Here is a 21,201-nt window from a genome sequence, read left to right as displayed (position 1 = left end):
TTAAAAATAAAAATGTTGAAAAAACGGGATTTTTGGTGGTTTTTGAAAATTTCTATATGACAGACTTGGTTTTTCAGTCTCGTAAATATTTTTAACGGAAAGCTCGTCCAACTTCCCATAAGTTTGCCTTTGACAGCATTTCAATTGGATGTAAGGGCTTACAGATATAAGCTTAACTACATTGCTTATAACTGAAAATAGAATATTTTTTCAGTGTGGTAGAAACCAGGATAGTAAATTTGATTACGTAAATATAAAAACGATATAAATCAAAAAGCTGTCAAAGGCAAACTTATGGGAAATTGGACGAGCTTTCCGGTAAAAATATTTACGAGACTGAAAAACCAAGTCTGTCATATAGAAAATGCCAAAAACCACCAAAAATTCCGTTTTTTCAACATTTTTATTTTTTAAACCGCTGTATCTTCCCAAGGATTGGACATAGGACAGTGGTCAATATGAAGACTTTTATGTAAAATTATCTGGGAAATCGATTCCCACCACCGGTTTTTAAAAATTTTGACGTTTAGACCACTTTTCAAAAAAACAGTTTTAGTAAATGATTTTTGTATTTTTTTAGGAGAGACATACCATCCTGCATTTTTCGTCAGTCTTTTGGTAACATCTTAGGGTCAAAATCAAATCAAACCATCCACATTAACGACCCCGGGTCTTTTGTGGTCTCTATTGCAAGTTTCTGCTCGAACCTAGGAGTCCGAAGGCTTGAATGGGGAGAGCGCCCAAACCTCTTTTACTCCAAGGAACCTTCCACCCCAGTGTTTGAACTGACGACCTTTGGATTGTGAGTCCAACCGCTGCCAGCGATTCTACCGGAGTAGGCTTGGTTTGGTGTGTTGTTTGTACTTATGGCATGGAGAAGACTCCTACACCTGGAATGACTTAACGGCCTAACAACCAAGGCCGGGACCGACATTTTACTTCCTCATCCGATGGAAGGTTGCAGCAGATGAGAATCGAACCCAGAATCATCCGCTTACAAAGCGGACAGCGTAACCATTCGGCCACGCACTGCCACAACATCTTAGGGTATTTCCTCAAAAATTTTGAGCGAAAAAAAATCGTGACATCACCTTCAAATTTAACTTTTAAACTTGAAAAATTGAAAAATGACATAAAAGTCGCGTGTATTTTTGTTTCAGTGTAATTCTATCAGAAAGCCCGTCAAATGTCCTACAAGTTTGTTTTGACCACTTTTTGATACGATGCAACGGCTTCGAGATACAGTAATTTTTAAATTGCAAAATACTAAAATATTTAAATACCTTACGCCCTTCTCAAATGTTATTCTCGAGTACTATTGGCTCCATATACACAAAAATGACTTATATAGGCCTAGGATAACATGTCTACAAAGTTTCATTGAAATCGGAGAGGGTCGGGTACAAAAGTACCAGAAAAAATCCTGATTTGAGCTGGAATTGCTCAGTAATAACAGACTAATAAAATTGTTAGTTATTCTTCGAACAAATCTTTGCTATTATTTTTTGTTAGTTTAACAACTAATCCGATCATCCCAATAACAGTTGGAGGTATTCTGTCATAACAAAAAATGTTATTCCAAAGTTGTGTTGGCGTTCATCCAATATCAGACCAATAACAAATTTTGTTATGATAACATAAACTGTTATTTAACTCTCATGCAAAAATGGATTTTCCAAGAAGATTCCATAACATGTTCTGTTATTTAAACAGTATTTGTTATTGAAATGTCATGAATTTTGTTATTACTGTTTGCCCGGGTAGGAAGGTTGAAAAAATATTCAGTCAAGAAAATAATTTTCAGCGTAGTATTTTGGTAAATTTATATTATTTAATATTCACCAAAAACTTTTGCAAGCTCTAGTTTTATATTAAATTTCAACAGCAGGTCCTTATCGGTGACCTCGTGATATGGAAATGGCAATGCTAAATAAATTGCCCTCCGCTAATGGAACTAAATCCATCACTAGATACAACTCAAAACAGACGGAACTTGTCACGAACAGTTCTCAGCAAACGGTTTCACCCAAATGCAAGGTATCAGCATACTTATGCGAGTCGCAAACACCAGAGTATCGGAATTAATTTATTCCACTTTTAATTTTTCAAACATTAAACCCATTTGCATACCAAATAAGCCTCCCACGTCACACACCTTCTCCGGACAAGTTCAGCAGTTCAACTATAGCGCGGTGCAACTCAAATCCACCACTCTCAAAAAAGTTTGTTCTCCAATGCGATTACGATCTTAACAAGTGAGCTACAAATTTCCTAATTTTGTTACACCAGAATGCGCGCTCGCAAACAGTCAGACAGAAAACGCACCCCGGCCGGGTTCAAGTCACGAAAGTCACGCGAATCGCGATTTTTTTTTGAAAGGACGAACTGAAGCGGAGGAGGATGTGAAGTTCCGCGATAAAGATCGAGTCCTTTAATGACTTTTGATGGCCAATTAAGAAACAATTATATTTGCTGACATGCTTGCCACTAATGCTAATTAGCTTTGAATTTATTTCGGATGTAGGCTTTATGTTATTTGTACGCATAATTAACAACAAACCAGCTGGTGGGAAACTCCAATTAACATAAATTTCACTGCTAACTTCCTTCCTTCCTGAGTGGTTCGAAAAATGGCAATTTTCGTAATTTTTCGCAAAAACCACTTTTTTTGTCAAAAAATCATGTCTCCGCGCCATTTCATCCGATTTCAGCTGACTTAGACGCAAAAGAAAGGTGATGAGTTTGGCTATTTGGGAAAAATAGTAAGAAGTTTCAAATATCTAGCTTAGCATTTGAAAAATTCGTATGAAAACATAAAATTGCGTTTTGACCGTGTCTGACCAAAAAGCCTATGTCTGAAAATATTTTTATAGGATTCCTCAGAAAATTTCACATAACATTGAAAAAAAAAAATGGCGATGTCGAACCGTACGTTTCCGAGAGATGATTTTTTTGAAAATAAAAACTGAGTTTTACGACGCGCCACGCGCAAAAACAGGAAAATGACGAAAAAGAGAAAAAACAGTTTTTTTTTCACTAAAACTGCGATTAATTTTAAAATTTCAGCGATGACCATGTTTGGGTATCTAAATTTTCGTAATTGAAAGACGCATTTTTTGTTTTTTGTCGATTTCGTCATTTTCCTTTTTTTGTCCATGGCGCGTCGAAAAACCTTGTTTTTATTTTTTTAAATCATATCTTCGAAACGTACGGTTCGACATCGCAAATTTTTTGATATGTTATGTGAAATTTTCCGAGCAAAAAAAAAAAAAATGAAATTACAGGCCACGGTTTCAACATTTGAATGAAAAAAGTGTTTTGAAATGTATTACACATCTGTCCAGTTCTTTTTCAATCAAAAGCTTCTTAAAAATTTCTAAGCATTGACAATTTTTTTTTTTTTTGCGAGAAAAAAAAGTTTGTGCGGTGATGTACATTGGAATTCCATAGTAGTTCAAAAGATTTTTAAATGAGCCCAAACATGCTAAAAATGATTATCAACGCATTGATTTCAGATGATAAGACTTCTATTTCCATTGAAATTTTCATTTTTTTTTGAGAAAAATATTTTTTTGTCCCCTGATTTTTTTGACAATTTTTGAAAGGGGAGGGGGGGGGGGCGAAATAATCTTTGAAAAATATTTGCAACGATCTAACTTTTAAAGGATTTTTTTGATCGCTTTGATGTCTTCGGAAAGTTGTAAATATTGATGAAGACATGTAGAAATTCTTTTTTGGTGCCTTCGGTATGCCCAAAGCCAAAGAAGCCATTTTGCATCATTAGTTCGTTCATATAATTTTCCATACAAATTCTGCAGCTGTCAATACAAAAATGATGTATGAAAATTCAAACATCTGTATCTTTTGAAGGAATTTTTGATCGATTTGATGTCTTCGACAAAGTTGTAGTTATGGATAATGACTACACAGGATAAAAATGATACACGGTTAGGTGATTTTTTATTTATTTTTTTGTAACTAAATCTTGACTTGCAAAAAAAAAACACTTTTTTATTTTTTTTATTTTCTTTTATTCTCCTTTAAAACATGGACATCAAATGCCAACTTTTCAGAAATTTCCAGGTTGTGCAAAAAATCTTTGAAAGAGTTATGATTTTTTTAATCAATACTGATTTTTTTTTTCAAAAAATCGAAATATTGGTCGCAAAAATTTTCAACTTCATTTTTCGATGTAAAATCAAATTGCCAATCAAAAAGTACTTTAGTGAAATTTTGATAAAGTGCATCGTTTTCAAGTTAAATCCATTTTTAGGTGACTTTTTTAAAAATAGTCGCAGTTTTTCATTTTTTTTTTTAAATTAGTGCACATGTTTGCCCACTTTAAAAAATATTTTTATTTAAAAAAATAAATTTTCCGATCTTTTCGAAAACAATATTTTCATTTTTTTTTCAAATCAAGACTAACATTTTAAAAGGGCCAAACATTCAATATTACTTTTTTGCAATTCCGTCGTGAAACTACTTACTTTTCCTGTCATTCTTGAGCGACAAAATAGCCTACTTTTCTGTACCAAAAATAACAGAATCGATTAGCAACACTTTTCAAAATAAATGCTGAAAAGTTCTACTTTTCAGCACTCAAATGGGTGCTGAAAAGTTCAAGTTCAACTTGTTTCTAAAAGTAACACTTTTCAACATTTTTTTTTGATTTAAACGATTTATTGACAAAATACATGAAAATTTGACTTAAAATTTCACTCAATGGGTGTTTTTCGAAATTGCAAAAAATGTTGTATGTAACTCGTTGCAAAACTCGATTTTTTCAGCACTCGTCGTATTTATCCAACTAGGTGAACCTCGTTGGATAAATGTACGACTCGTGCTGAAAAAATCCTCTTTTTACAACTTGTTGCATAAACTTCTATTAAAATGTTAGTCTTGGTTTAAAAATTTTGAAAACATTTTTTTCGAAAAGATCGAAAAATTTACGAATGTTTGATATTTTAACATTGTAAATCGGACCATTAGTTGCTGAGATATCGTCATTAGAAATTGGTGGGTTGTTTGGGTGGGACTTAAAAAAACTTCAATTTTCCTGTTTTCAAACCTATCTCAGCAATATCTCAGCAACTAACGGTCGTTTCAACAAAGTTCAACAAAGCAAAACATAGAGAATTTTCTCAGCTTTTCAAAAATATTTTTTTCAAAAGTGGGCAAATATGGGCACTAATTAAAAAAAAATAAAAACTGCGACAATTTTCAAAAGAGTCACCTTATAATAGATTTAACTTGAAAAAGATGCACTTTATCAAAATTTCACTGAAGTACTTTTTGATTGCAAATTTGATTTTACATCAAAATGAAGTTGAAATTTTGTTGCGACCAATATTTTGATTTTTTGAAAAAATCAGTATTGATTAAAAAATTTATAACCCGGTCAAAAATTTGTTGCACAACCTAGAAATTTCTGAAAAGTTGGCATTTGATAGCCTTTACTAGTGCTGAAAATTCTACTTTTCAGCTCTATAGTGTCGAAAAGTAAAATTTTTAATTTTATTCTTATGGACGGTAAATTTACTCAACACTTGGCTGCTTGGCATAAAACTCCATTCAAAAAACGTTTTTCAGAGTTTGCAAAAAAGTTTGTAAGCAACTTGTTGCAAGACATGATTTTTTCAGCACTCGTCGTATTCATCCAACTCGGTAAATCCGTTGGGTAAATGTACGACACGCGCTGATTTTTTTTCTTTTTGCAATTTGCTACATAAACTAATATTTCGAAAGGTTCAGAAAATTTCGAAAAAATAGCCTAAGAGACAGAAATACAGCGAATAAAAAGAAAAAAAACAACATCCAAACATTCCCAATATCTCAGCAACGAATGGTCCAATTTTCAATGTTTTACACATATGTGAAATTTTAGGATCTTTTCGAAAAAAAATTTAAATAATGTTTGACTCAAGACAAACATGTCAAATGGGTGTGAACAGCGGATTTGCCTGCTGTTTTTCAAACTTTATAATCCATGAACAAGATTCAAACTCCCGATTAGTAAGGATTCCTGATGAGCATTTTACTCTCATTTCTGGAAGTGTCTCCAAAAACCGGTTGAGCGATGAATTCACCTTAGATGTTTGTGTTTTTTAGTTTCATGAAGACATATAATACAACAAGATTTGGTCAAAGCCAGATTTTTGAAATAAATAATAGTGTTTTGGGTCGAAAAGGACACCAATACCACAGGTATGTTTTTTTGGATGGAGTTAAGGCATGATAATGTATTTAGAGAGTGATTTTGAAACAAGCGAAAGAGATATTATTTTAAGTCGATGCCATTAACATAAACCTGCCACTTGAGTCGTATATTGTACCAGGCCCGATTTAAAGAATTGGCATTTCCAATTCAAGCTCAAGATTTTATAAAACATGTTCAATTAAATATCTGAATATCGGAAGTGAATAATTTTGAAAACCTGAAGATATCAAAACATGCTTTTTGAAGCAAAACAAATATTGATCAAAATTTTTCATCACCGCATTTTCTAACAACCCTTTATCAACAAATCCCACCCCGGCGGGAGAAAATGAGACTCCCGGAAAGTGTGACAAACGGATGCAAGAGTGAAAATTACGAAAAATGAAGGCCGTTGACAGGAAGCGGCAGAAAGGGAAAGGGGGAGGGGCGGAGCAGGCTTTCCAAGATTTCACACAACGTGTTTCTGATTACGGTTACGTCGCCGCCACACTGGTGCTACCATCTTGTGTTCCTTGGCATCAATCATCTTGATATATATGCCGCGGCGGGGGAGGTTGCAAGCACTGATTTCGGTTCCGTTTGCCGTGTGTCGTTTGTCACCCTTTCTGAGGTGTGCGATTAAAAGAAGGAAATGTCCTTGCAATCCCTTTGCGTCTAAGAACGAGTAATATCGTATGTGGTTGTAGCCGCAATTTGAGGAACGGTGGATGGTTTTCCGTAAAGCAAGGAAGTTATTTTCAGCGATTGTGAGATCCTTTTGGAAAGGCAAAACAGTTCAAGAAATAAACATAAATTTGATCATCAGAAAAAAATGCAATTTCCATGCAGTGTCATGTCCTATTCTGAATAACAAAAAACCCCATTCTGACATTTCGAGTTGTTCTGTTTCGAGCGATTAACATAAGAACGAACCCTTCAAGCGCACGACTTAGTGGGTTATGTTTTGTCGCTGCAATCGCTCCCACCCTGCTCAGTCCACGTGGGGAGCACGTGGCCACACTTTCTGTCGTCTCTTTTCTTTTATTCAACCCAAAAGAGTGCGCGAAAGAGAAACCAAACAAAGTCGAGTTCCACTTCTTTTGTCTCGTGTGTTCTGTCCCATCCACTAAGGGACGAGTTGTGACATTTCGCATCCTAATAGTAATTTGTCTACTGCGGGAAGGACTTTTGTCGTGCTGGGTTCGGGCGGTCGGGTCCGACGGTTTTCTGGTGGTGACATTCATTTTGATTATGTGCGGCCTCTTCCTTCGTGGGGAATGCCGGATGTATGTGTGTGTGCGTGTGTTTGGAGCCGTTATACAGTCGGGTGATTTTGAGGCATGATATCTGTGTGCTATAATAATGGAAATGGTTTTTGTGTAACGGACTAGGAAAATCATCATTTAAATCAGCGTCATATTTGTTAAAAAATACATAAATATTAGAAGTGCAAGAAATGGATGTGCGACAAAAGGTCGAAAGACATAAGGTCGAATGGACAAAAGGTCGAATGCCAAAAGGTCGAAAGTGGACAAAAGGACGAATGGACAAAACGTCGAAAAGGACAAAAGGTCGAATGTGAAAAAATGAAACTAATATTAATATTTATAAACTTCTAAAATATTCTTTAAAAAAATATTTTCTTACATGCACATCCGATTTTTTTTGTGACAGTTCATCCATCCTGTAAGTAAGATATGTTTTTTTAAATAAACAAACCCTTTTTCGAGAAGTTTTCCATTCTGCAACAAATATTAGTTCTTGTAATGATATTTTGTAATAATACTGTGAGTTTTTCTATTCTTACAAACATGAGCAGTTCTTTAAAAAAATGCGACTACTAAAAAAATATTCCAAAAATTACCTATTATTGATTGTCATAATGTTATTGTGAGTTTTTCCATTCTTTCAAACATGAGCAGTTCTTTGAAAAATAAGCTCAATTTCAAAAATATTTTGGGAGTTTATTTTTATTTGAATAAAAAAACAACCTATTCTTCATTGTCATATTATCAGCAATTCTCAGAGATTTCGTTCATTCAATTTTTTTTGGTATTTTTTAATCCGGCTGAAATTTTTTTGGTGCCTTCGGAATGCCCAAAGAAGCAATTTTGCATCATTAGTTTGTTCATATAATTTTCCATACAAATTTGGGCAGCTGGCCAGACAAAAATGATATGTGAAAATTCAAAAATCTGTATCTTTTGATGGAATTTTTGATCGATTTGGTGTGCCAAAGTGCACCGTTTTCAAGTTATAGCCATTTTTAGGTAACTTTTTTGAAAATGGTCAAGACTAACATTTCAAAAGGGCGTAATATTGAATGTTTGGCCCGTTTGAAATGTTAGTGTTGATTTTAAATTTTTGAAAATATATAGTTTCATATTTTAACATTGTAAATCGGACCATTAGTTGCTGATATATCGACATTAGAATATGGTGGGTTGTTTGGGTGAGACAATTTTTAAAAAAGTTACCCAAAAATGGCTATAACTTGAAAACAGTGCACTTTATCAAAAAATCACTATTGTACTTTTTGATTGCAAATTCGATTTTACATCGAAAACTGAAGTTTAAAAAATTTTGCGACCAATATTTCGATTTTTTTTTAAATCTATATTGATTTAAAAAATCATAACTCGGTCAAAGATTTTTTGCCCATTTTGGAAATTTCTGATTAGTTGGCATTTGATGTCCTCTAAAATATATCAAAAATTAAAAAAAAATGTTTTTTTGCAAATCAAGTTTTAGTGACAAAAAGTGAAATTAAAAATCACCAAAAAAAATTTCACCGTGTATCATTTTTTTCAGTGTAGTCCCTATTCAGACCTACAACTTTGCGGAAGATACCAAATCGGTAAAAAAAATCCTTCAAAAGATACAGATTTTTGAGTTTTCACATATCATTTTTGTATGGACAGCTGCCAAATTTGTATGGAAAATTATATAAACGAACTAATGATGCAAAATTGCTTCTTTGGGCATACCGAAGGCACCAAAAAAGTTTCAGCCGGATTAAAAAATACAGAAATTAAAATTAAAGAATAAATACCGATTCCGTAGAGAACTGCTCTTCTTTCAAATATGAGCAGTTATTCAAAAAAAGTTCATTTTCTAAAATATTTTTTTAATTTTGTTTTTAAAACCATTTAATTTGTTTTGTCGGAATGTTTTTGTTTTTTTTTTTCAAATATTAGCGGTTTTCTATTTGACCTTTATCCAATAAGCAGTCTTTTAACATTCCAGTTTTTCAAGAATTTTTAAGGATTTTTTTAGTTCAATAAACTCATAAACAATCAAATTATGTCATTCGTTTTTTCCTGAAATTTATTTCAATATTGATTTGAAAAAAATGTTTTATATCGTTCTCAGTATTTCAACGAATTATGCTGCTAATGTTTTGATATAAACTTGCTTGCTCACTTGCAATAAATGCTTAGGCTGGTACAAATTTTATTTAAAGTTATATCCCCCCTCCCCTTCAAAGTTGTTCCGAAAAATCAGGGGGCAAAAAAAATTTTTTTTTAAAGAACTTCAAAATTACAATGGAATTTTTTAGTGAAATCGGCTGAAATCAATTTAAACTGCATTCACCTGCGTTTAGAATCATTTTTAGCATGTTTTAGCTGATTTTAAAATCTTAGATTTTTTCTTTTTTTATTTTCGATTTTTATGATCGCAATAAGTTTTTTTCCGCTAAAATTTTTGTTTTCGTCATATGTTACATTTTTTGAAAACTAATGATTGCAAATCAACTGAACCAGTGTAAAATAGGATAACATGTCAACAAAGTTTCATTGAAATCGGAGAGGGTCGAGAAAAAAGCACCTAAAAATCCTGTTTTGGACTGGAATTGCTCCATAAAAGCTCATTTAGGTTGTAAAAAGGGGTTTTCAGATAACAATTTTAGTAGGGGTATGCATTCAAAGGTAGTTACAATAAGTTGCAAAAAGAAGATTTTTTTATCCAATTAGGTTTACCAGTTTTGCAACGAGTTCCATAGAACATTTTTTGCAATTCCGAAAAACAGTCAATTCACTGTGAAAATCAAAACTATATTGAAAAGTTGTATTTTTCGATACTCTTATTTTTAGAACAGATAAGTAGGCCGTTTCTTCGATCGTGATGGACAGGAAAGGTTTATAGTTTCACAAATGAATTGCCAAAAAAGGTATTTTAATATTTTTTCAAGTTTTTACTTGTACTTGGTGTAAAAAAACAGGAATTTGAAAATTGAAAACGGTTTATTTAAGCCAAAATATTCAAAAAGTAGTACTCACCCGCCGAGCATAATGTTGACATTCCCGTGGGCTCCCGGCCGCATCGACTGCAGCCCCTGGTGCGAGTAGTGATGGCCTCGGACGGTAGTCTGGTTGGTGTACATGTTCGTGTACGACACCGTGTGGTTGCTCAGACTGTTGTGGGTGCTGACCGCCGCAATCACGGCGAGGCGTTTCGACATTTTGCCCTTTTTTCCTTCCTCACCTCACTGGTTCCTTCAAATAATCTCACTTAATGGCACTTTAATGTACTGATTTCCGTTCGATTACTGAAAGTGAAAGGGATATCAGATCACACACAACATTAGAATTCTTCCTGTAGACTGGCGTGGGACAAAGACCTGTTACGTGATGGGATTTCCGCGGTATTCCGTAGGCAAAACTGTAGAATTGTAGTCAACGAAATCCGCGTTTTCGATATCCGAGGCACGTTTCATCTGTGAATCCATTCAAAAACAAGCTTACGGTTTTGAATGTCGTCGGCAAAATATTCCACTCGGGCACAAGAACTAGTAATACGAACTTTCGTCAACAACTGTTTGGTGAAAGTGCCAGACGAATCCACTCTTCCAGAAGAAGAAACTTGTGCTCACAACACATTGAGCATTAAAGGTCTTTACGATGCCCACAAATGTCAAACCACTTACAAAGAATGCGCTGCCGAAATCTCCAGTTTCGATGTCGATGTCCTTTTCATGTGTGTCTTAAAATGCCACCCCAACCACGTCACACGCGCACTCGCGCCCAAGGATTACGGGTTATCGGCGAGATGGCTTTTCTATGAGGTATTAACGAGTTATGGTATGTGAATAACAGCGCATAATTCGTTCCGTCACGTTCGCTTCCGAAAAATTTCCTTCCTTTTTCGATTAGAGACCGGTCAAAAGATGAGACTTTGGTATTTAATTAATATCAAAACCTTTAAAAAATTTGGAGCAAATGATTCTGGAGTAAAATGTGCAAATTTTATTTGATCATACAGATTGAAATTGACAAATTAAGTTTCCTAAAGTCACATGATCCTACTTCCTCTTGATTCAAAGTGTTGTCGTAAAACGCGTCCGAAAAACGCCGCCACTCAATGGCCTGGTAGCTCCACAAACCTCTGATTTTGTTTATGTTCTGCCACCAAAAGCCCCTCACCAATGGACGTCACTGCCTGCCGGTATAGGTCAACCCCCCCGTGATTGCGTTTTTTGGGCTCAGTCGTTAATTTGGAAATGATATTTCGATTTAGTTTTTCGAGCAACAAGGACGAAAGTGTATTTCCTGTTATGCTTTCGACACGTGCGTGCTTCCTTTGCTTTTGATTTGGGTGAGGGAGAAAGCTGAAGTAATTGAGCTCAGTGGCCTGATTTATTCCCATTGCCACTGAATTAGTAATCGGTGACATTTTTGGATCCATCAATGGGCGGCCGAAGTAACTGACGGCATTGACGGGTGATGAAAGATTTATGATCATCCGGCCAGTCGTATCGGCACTGATTGCATTCTAATTGCTTTTGACTGTCTCGGGGGCTTGACGATAAACGTAGATTTTGTGTTGAAGTTGACCGAGCCAGGTCTGCCTCGTAAGTGGTGGATCGGGGTTCAAATTCTATTTCTGAAGAACAGATTTTATAGAAGCATTTTTGTTAAACTGATAAAAACTTTTTTTTAAACACTCAATCTTTGAATAAAAGCATACACATGATAACTAAATTTAACTCGAGTATCAATAAAACTTCAGTTTTTTTCTGTAATAAAAAAGTTTAACTGGAGAATTTATTTTTTTATTTTTAAATAGGTGATTTAATAACATGAAAAAATAAAATGGATGAAGTGAATAATTTTAAATCAATTTCGAGTTTTTCATTTGGTATTCTCCATAACCTCACACAAAATCGGAAAAATGCCTGACCATTTTTTGATTTTCGTAAAACTTTGCTCAAATCTGTGGTCTATTTTCAAGTATTTCGAGTTGCGTACGCTGAATTCCGAAAAAACGTATTTTTCATCTAAAAAGTTTAAAAAAATGTTCTGATTCCACTGCCATTTTTTTTTTTGTTTTGAACTGTAATTTTTAGAAAAGTAATTTTGCTTTTTCAATCTTTAATAAGAGAGTAAATTTAATTTTTTTTTATAATCATACCTCTTTGCAAAAATAAACCTCTTAACCTTTTTACAATATGGGTCATTCTGTGTCAACTGGGTACTCTCTGGACTCAACCTTCACCGATTTGGACCAAACTTGGAGGGGACGTTTATCTATCGACAGTTAACAGAATCCCAAGTTTGGCACCGCCCTCTATTTGGATTTTTTTCTAAAAAACTTTCCATTCTTTTATTCGTAATTTTCCAACTATAATACCCAAAGACTTTTTTTCTGGTTGCATTTTATAGAAAATTTTCCAAGGAATTCATTAAAAACAAAATACCAACCGTCAAATACCTTCCAATTTTGTTTCTTTGCAGTTTATGTTTTGAAACGTGATTTTCATCCATTCCTTATATTTTTATATATTTTATTTGATCCCCATCGTGCTCCCCGGACAATTTTACATAAAAATCAATGCATATCTCAAACTAACCCAAACCATTGCCAAGAAAAAGCCGTTCAAAAGCCTTTATTCAGAGCCCTATAAACTCTGAACTTCCATTGCAAAACTGGTTGCGCCATGTTCCAGTGCATTGAAATGCTAACCCCTGAAAGTAGGCCTTGAGCGCAAGCGTAGGTCAAGTGCTTATTATTGTATAGGAAATTTTAAGTTTTTATTTTTGAAGGGCTGTTTCTCGGCAATGGTTTGGTTTAGTTTGAGATATGCATTGATTCTTATGTAAAATTGTCCGGGGAACACGATGGTGATCAAATAAAATATATATAAATATAAGGAATGGGTGAAAATCACGTTTTAAACCATAAACTGCAAAGAAACTATATTGGAAGGCATTTGAGGGTTGATATTTTGTTTTTAATGAACTTTTTGGACATTTTCCTTTAAAATGCAGCCAGAAGAACGTCTTTTGGTCTGATAGTTGGAAAGTTACGAGTAAAAAATAAAAAGTTTTTTAGTAAATGATCACAAAAAGGGCGGAGCCAAAGAAAGAGTGATGATCCAATCGGTACCTCCAAGTTTGGTCCAAATCGGTGAAGGTCGAGTCCGAAAGTGTACCCAGTTGACTTATATTTTATTTTATAATTTCAAAACTTGTGACAGTTATATAACTGTTCACGGCGTATTTTCTAGAACAACCTTATCAGGAAAAAAAATAGTCATCGCTACTTTCAAATGTGTCTTATAGGAAATTTTCTCAGCTTTCCAATGCTTCTAACAGCGAAATGTTTCATCGAAAAATTTCTGGGATATCTTTATTTTAAGTTTTTCGTTTTAAAATCCTTCATCACTTATTGAAAACTTTTTAAAAACAGTTCAGGAAATTAGTCAAATTATGTGTTTTATGTGTCATTTACTCATCAAAATGTGCAAAATAAGACGAAAAGCAAATTTGTAGAAGGTTGCAAATCGCCAAACATTTTGAAAATTGTATTTTAACTGGGTTTTCAATTTGTTGGATTTATTCAGTAATTAAAATCATAAAACCGTATTTCAATGAAAATTTTACTGAAATCAATAAATTATAACATAATTTTTGTCGAAATATATCACGTGTCTGTTCTGATTTGGCTGATACAACCAAAATTTTTGCAGGTGTGAGATTGTTAAGGGTATTATTGCATTTGTATGAATAAATATGATATTTCCATAAACAAGCATGAACCAGGAAAAAGGTACAAAACATGATTTCAAATCGAAAATGTACTACAAATTACTGTTGCATGCTTCAAAAGTCATAGTTTAATGAGTATAAAGTAAATATATATTTTTTAAATGTTTTACTGTTGAAAATGCTTTTAAAAGTTGCAATAAAATTCGTGTGTTTCAAGTGATAATGTTGAAAACACATCCACAATCATGTTTTTCTGGTTGAACAAAAATAAAATATTAATTTCAACAAAAAATCAAACAGAAGCCTTCATTACAATCTATTTCAACAAAACTCAAGATACTCGTAAAACGTTTTTAAAATAGATAAGACTTTGATTACATTGCTTATTACTTGATCATTTCATGCATAAAAAAAACTAAAAAATAAACTTTCCTACTCATGAAAAGTATTTCCCCTGAAACTCTACACAGTAATTTGTAGTTCAATTTCGAGTTATTAACATGTTTTGGTATCCATGCAACTGGTAAATGTTTGGTTAAGGAAATCTGATGTTTATTAATAATAATCTAATTACCCTTAACAATCTCAAACCTGCAAAAAATTCGGTTGTATCAGCTAAATCCAAGCTAAATCAGAGCAGACGACTGATATTTTTACACAAAAATTATGTAATAATCTATTAATTCTAGTAAACATATATTTTAATACGATTTTCTGATTTTAATGAATCCGGCATATTTAAAAACTCGGTTAAAACTTAATTTTTAAAATGTTTAGCGATTTGCAACCTTTTACAAAGTTGTTTCTTGTCTTATTTGGCACATTTTGATGATCAAATGACACATAAAACACATCATTTGACAAGTTTCCTGAACTGTTAATAAAAAGTTTCCTATAAATGATGAAGGATTTTAAAACAAAAAACTTAAAATAAAGATATCTCAGAAATTTCTCGCTCTTAGAAGCATTGGAAAACTGAGAAAATTTCCTATAAAACACATTTAAAAGTAGCGATGACTATTTTTTTTCTTCTTAAGGTTACCCAGAAAACAAGCCGTGTGCCTGTAACGAAAAATTTGAAACCAACGGTCGCAAAGGCGTAAATTCATAAAACAAATGCTATATCGCTTCAAATTTTACTACGCGAAATGCAACATAGTTATTTTCTGGAAATACCGAATTTATTTATGGATCCAACGATATCTAATGACTGGATGACTCATTAAGCTGCAAATTTGAACTAATATTCTCAAGATGTAGAGATTATCTGTGACGATATCGGCTTTAAATTATTAAATTTTAAATTTGTAAAATTCGTATACCAATGATTAGGCTTAGTGATTTTTCACGCTCGAAAATTTCAAATTTCACGGGGACCTCAATTTCAAAACACCAAATTTCGCGGAACTTGAAAAATGTTAAAATAACTGGGAAAATCCTATGTTTAAATCACAGAAACTACTTTTTATGCTTCATTATGTTTTATCATGCATAAAAATCTTTACTAAATTTGAATGCGACAAAAAAATTCTTCCAATTTTCAAAAAAAAAAAATCCTTGTTATTGGATGGGCTCTATATATATTTTGAAACAAAATGTAGGGCACGCGTATTCTTATTTACTGAACTGCTCTTTTAATATTCGACTAACAAAGCTCAAATGTTTTCGCTAATTTGCTTCCGTTATATAATTTTACATTTTATTGAATTTCCTATCATAGCTATATTTGTCCAGTCAAAATGAGTAAAATAAATTGAATTTTCTGCGTCATTTAGCCCATTAAACATATTTTTTAAGGGTCTCAGCCCATTTTTCAAAAACTAAATTTATAAACATTTTGCAAAAATAATATAATTTTTAAGAAATCGAAATTTAAATTCTAAATGAGAAGATAAAACAAAAAGTAGTATTTTTTAACTTCCACGGGAATTATCCACCCAAATAAACAAATATCGTTAAAATTTAACAGGCACAAAAAAAATGTGTTATGTTTTTAAAATATGATTCCAAAGATAAAAAATACTCTTAATTTTATTTTGAATAAAACAAAGCTTGATTCTTTTAATTTCTTTCAAAACTATGCCTTTCAAATAAAATAGCACTAAAATTTTTAATACAGCGAATGAAAATATTGCTAAATTTTGATAGATTCTGAAAAACTCAAAAATCTCAACATTTCTTCAAATGGTTCATATCAACTTGACACACATATAAAATCAAGCTTTTTAATTGAAAACTAATAAAATTTCTTTTCTTTTTGGATGAAATATTTATTAAGTTGTTAGGCTGGTACAAATTTTATTAAAAGTTTTTGTCCCTCCCTCCTCCCCTTCCCTTCGAAGTTGGCCCGAAAAATCAGGGGATGAAAAAAATATTTTTTCGAAAAACTTAAAAATTTCAATGGATCAGCTGAAATAAATTTAAAATTCCATTCCATTTTTAAGAAGGTTTGGTATTATTTTAAAAATGTTTGGGTTGATTTGAAAATCTTTCGAATTTTTGAAAATTTTCGATGTTATCGCAAAATGTTTTTTTTTTTGCTAAAATTTTTGTTTTTGTCAAATCTTACATTTTTTGAAAACTAATAAATGCAAAACTACTGAACTAGTGTAAAATGCATTTTTAAACACTTTTTCCATGCAAATGTTGAAACTATGGCTTGTTATTTCAATATTTATATTTTTTTATTTTTTTGGCCCATATTTGCAGTCAATGATTTGAGAAAATTAACAAATTTCACGAATTTCACGCCGTCTACGAAACCGTCAAAAATCATTAAATCATTAATATTAGTAATAAAACCAGGATATTCACTCGCTCAATTCTACAGTAGTTCATAACATTATTTTTATTCCTTTTTGAGTTTGATAAGTTATTTTATGAAAAATTGTTACATTTTCACACAAACATAAAATTTCACGGAATTTCGCGGACAATGCTCAATTTCGCGGATTTCACGCTGTCCGCGAAATCGTGAAATTTCACTAACCCTACCAATGATTTTTGAAATTGACGGTTTTCTGATTGAATATTTTTATTATTTTCATGTTTGACTTGACCTTTACAACTTTTTTAAATATAAAATGTTGCCACAATAAGTTGAAAAAACATAAATGTAAAGTTCTCTGTTCACGAGTCGTGTTTTCACCTTCTAGAGTTGTGACCGAGCTAGAAAACAGTTCAAATTGTTTCCCAAATCTTTTCCCATTCGACCATCAACGAGCATCCCACAGTAGTGCCACTGTTTCTTGCAGAAGTTGACTCGTTCCCCACAAAGTCCCACAACAATCTTCAAATCGCACGCGTTCGCCCTCACTTTCCACCGGCCGCCGATAACAGCCCTCCTTAACAGCTATATAAATGTTAATTTGCCATCGCATAATTTCCTCTTCTCGCTGCCATTTCTGCCTCGAATCCTTGCGGTCTTCTTCACCTCCTCACTACTAAACACACACTATAGGCACACTTTTTTTCCACTCTATTACACACACTCTTGATCAGATTTCCCCACTTTCCCATCCTGCTGCTAACTTCTGCCAACACGATGACGTGATGTAGTACTAGAATCGATAATGCAGACGGAACTTACACAAGTCACTTCCGCTTCTTCGTTATCGCGCGCGTCTAACGACTTCAAGCGATTCCTTTTTGGTTTCGCGCGAATTTTTTTCCTCCGTCTTTCCGCCAACAAAAAAAAAACCGGCGTTCATAAATAATTTAGCGTGTTTTTGTTTTTTTTTTCACTTCGCACCCACCGAAAAGGTCAGCATCAAAAACATCACTCAAAGTTTGACACACTACACCATCACCCAAAAAGAAAAAGAAAGGTTAAGGAAGGCAGAACCCTCCGGCGAAGTCAACGGTGTAACGCCAACTGACGGGAGGTTCCGTCAGGACCTGCCGCCGGTACGCGTGGGGGGCGGCCACCTCGTACACGTGTAGTCCTGCGATTTGAAAACATCATCGTCATTTGGCGCTCGATTCGATGGCCGAGCACTGGTGGGCAAAACAAAAAATAGCGTGATGTAGCGTTCTAGTTCTACAGGTTTCTTTTCTTATTTTTCATGAATTTGAACTGAAATGTTCCACTTCATTGGTTATCGCTTTAGGGATTTTTCCTGATATTTTTTAAGTATTAATTACATTTATTCATCTCGGGAATTTAGCTATTTTTTTTAAATATTATCAGCATTCATCTAAAATGAGGTTTTTAAACATAACAATAAAGTTTTAATAAGCATCTTATTTTTATTCCAATATACATTTAGACTTCATGTTTTTCCCAAAAAATCAGGGGACAATACATAAATATTATCATTGAAACAATAAATAAAATAAATTGAAATAGGTGCTTCGATTTCAAGCTTAGAGAACATAACGTTTAATCCCGGGGTTTTTTTTAAGAATAAACAAGCCATTTAGTACAGAATGCCATTTCTCAATCGATTACACCAACCAACAAAATTTCTGCGCAGGCTCAACTCGAGGGCTCAGCAAATTATGGTCCGATTTTCAATGTCAAAATAAAAAACATTCGTGAAATTTTCCGATCTCTTCGAAAAAAATATTTTCAAAATTTTTAAACAAAGACTAACATTTAAAAAGGGCGTTATATTGAATGTTTGGCCCTTTTGAAATGTTAGTCTTGGATTAAAAATTTTGAAAATATTTTTTTCGAAAAGATCGGAAAATTTCACGAATGTTTTATATCTTAACATTGAAAATCGAACCATTAGTTGCTGAGATATCGACATTAGAAAATGGTGTGTTGTTTGGGTGAAACTCAGAAAACATCAATTTCCCTGTTTTTAAACCTTTGCATGGCAATATCTCAGCAATTAAGGGTCGTATCAACAATGTTCAAGAGTGCAAAATATAGAGAATTTTCTTAACTTTTCAAAAATATTTTTTTTCAAAATTGGGCAAACATGTGCACCAATTTAAAAAAATAAAAAAAAACTCCGACTATTTTCAAAAAAAGTCACCTAAAAATGGATTTAAGTTGAAAACGGTGCACTTAATCAAAATTTCACTAAAGTACTTTTTGATTGCAAATTTGATTTTGCATATAAAAATGAAGTTGAACAATTTTTGCAACCAATTTTTCAATTTTTTGAAAAAATCAGTGTTGATTCAAAAATTCATAACTCGTTCAAAGATTTTTTGCACAACCTGGAAATTTCTGAAAAGTTGGCATTTGATGTCCTTTAAAACATATCAAAAAATGAAAAAATAATAATAGTGTTTTTTTTTGCAAATCAAATTTTAGTGACAAAAAGTTAAATAAAAAATCACCATTTTTTTTTTTACCGTGTATCATTTTTTTCCAGTGTTGTCCATATCCATACCTACAACTTTGCCGAAGACACCAAATCGATCAAAAAATTCCTTCAAAAGATACAGATTTTTGAATTTTCATACATCATTTTTGTATGGCCAGCTGCCGAATTTGTATGGAAAATTATATGAACAAACTAATGATTCAAAATGGCTTCTTTGGGCATACCGAAAGCACTAAAAAAGTTTCAATCGGATTAAAAAAAAACTAAAAAATCGAATGACCGAAATCTGAGAGAACTGCTCTTCAGATAATCAATTGAATATGTTTTTATATCAATGAAAATTAATTTCTAAGCAATAATTGTTATTGCCCCTTGCATTTCTGCGATTTTTTGTATTCGTTTGTATAAATCGAAAATTTACGATTTACGAACGAAATCAAACATTTCCTTGAAATTTTGATGTTTTTGGGAAAAATATTTGGGAAAATTGTAGCAGCCTTATGTGTAAAAGTAGTAAACAAGTGAAAAATATATAGAGCAATTCTCTACAAAATCGGTCTTTTTTCTTCAATTTTAATTTTTGTATTTTTTAATTCGACTGAAACTTTTTTGGTGGCTTCGGTATGCCCAAAGAAGCCATTTTGCATCATTAGTTTGTCCATATAATTTTCCATACAAATTTGGCAGCTGTCCATACAAAAATGATGTTTGAAAATTCAAAAATCTGTATCTTTTGAAGGAATTTTTCGATCGATTTGGTGTCTTCGGCAAAGTTGTAGGTATGGATACAGACTACACTGGAAAAAAATGATACACGGTAAAAAAAAATTGGTGATTTTTTTATTTAACTTTTTATCACTAAAACTTAATTTGCAAAAAAACACTATTTTTAATTTTTTTTATTTTTTGATATGTTTTAGAGGACATAAAATGCCAACTTTTCAGAAATTTCCAGGTTGTGCAAAAAATCTTTGAGCGAGTTATGAATTTTTTTATCAATACTGATTTTTTCAAAAAATCGAAATATTGGTCGCAGAAATTTTTCAACTTCATTTTTCGATGTAAAATCAAATTTGCAATCGAAAAGTACTTTAGTAAAATTTTGATAAAGTGCACCGTTTTCAAGTTAAATCCATATTTAGGTGACTTTTTTGAAAATAGTCGCAGTTTTTCATTTTTTAAAATTAGTGCACATGTTTGCACACTTTTGGAAAAAATATTTTTGAAAAGCTGAGAAAATTCTCTATATTTTGCTTATTTGGACTTTGTTGATACGATCTTTAGTTGCTGAGATATTGCAATGCAAAGGTTTAAAAACAGGAAAATTGATGTTTTCTAAGTCTCACCTAAACAGCCCACCATTTTTCAATGTCGATATCTCAGCAACTAACGGTCCGATTTTCAATGTTAATATATGAAACATTTGTGAAATTTTCCGATCTTTTCGAAAAAAATATTTTCAAAATTTTTAAACCAAGACTAACATTTCAAAAGGGTCAAACATTCAATATTACGCCCTTTTAAAATGTTAGTCTTGGTTTAAAAATTTTGAAAATATTTTTTTCGAAAAGATCGGAAAATTTCACAAATGTTTCGTATATTAACATTGAAAATCGAACCGTTAGTTGCTGAGATATCGACATTGAAAAATGGTGGGCTGTTTGGGTGAGACTTAGAAAACATCAATTTTCCTGTTTTTAAACCTTTGCATTGCAATATCTCAGCAACTAAAGAT

General features: G+C 32.7%; 2 protein-coding genes across 7 annotated transcripts in view; one reads left to right on the top strand and one right to left on the bottom strand.

The window, feature by feature from the left end:
• LOC120426802 (probable beta-hexosaminidase fdl) overlaps positions 1–21,201 on the top strand; it is an 86,737-nt gene that overhangs the window by 43,660 nt on the left and 21,876 nt on the right. The gene's annotated exons all lie outside the window — the stretch shown is intronic.
• LOC120426803 (uncharacterized) overlaps positions 1–21,201 on the bottom strand; it is a 39,371-nt gene that overhangs the window by 15,228 nt on the left and 2,942 nt on the right. The window contains exons 1-3 of one of the 4 annotated variants that reach the window (XM_052711092.1): positions 11,124–12,030; positions 10,818–10,913; positions 10,477–10,745 (exon numbers count right to left, since the gene is read on the bottom strand). In XM_052711092.1, coding sequence (XP_052567052.1) covers positions 10,477–10,658 — 182 coding nt within the window. In that variant the 5' untranslated portion in view covers positions 10,659–10,745; positions 10,818–10,913; positions 11,124–12,030. Of the gene's footprint in view, positions 1–10,476; positions 10,914–11,123; positions 12,031–21,201 lie in introns of those variants that run through there. The other 3 variants (XM_039591588.2, XM_052711091.1, XM_039591589.2) reach the window with 3 other exon arrangements.

This window comes from Culex pipiens, chromosome 3 (assembly GCF_016801865.2).
Source record: "Culex pipiens pallens isolate TS chromosome 3, TS_CPP_V2, whole genome shotgun sequence".
Classification (NCBI taxonomy): Eukaryota; Metazoa; Arthropoda; class Insecta; order Diptera; family Culicidae; genus Culex; species Culex pipiens.
This window is presented reverse-complemented; position numbering and strand designations above follow the sequence as displayed.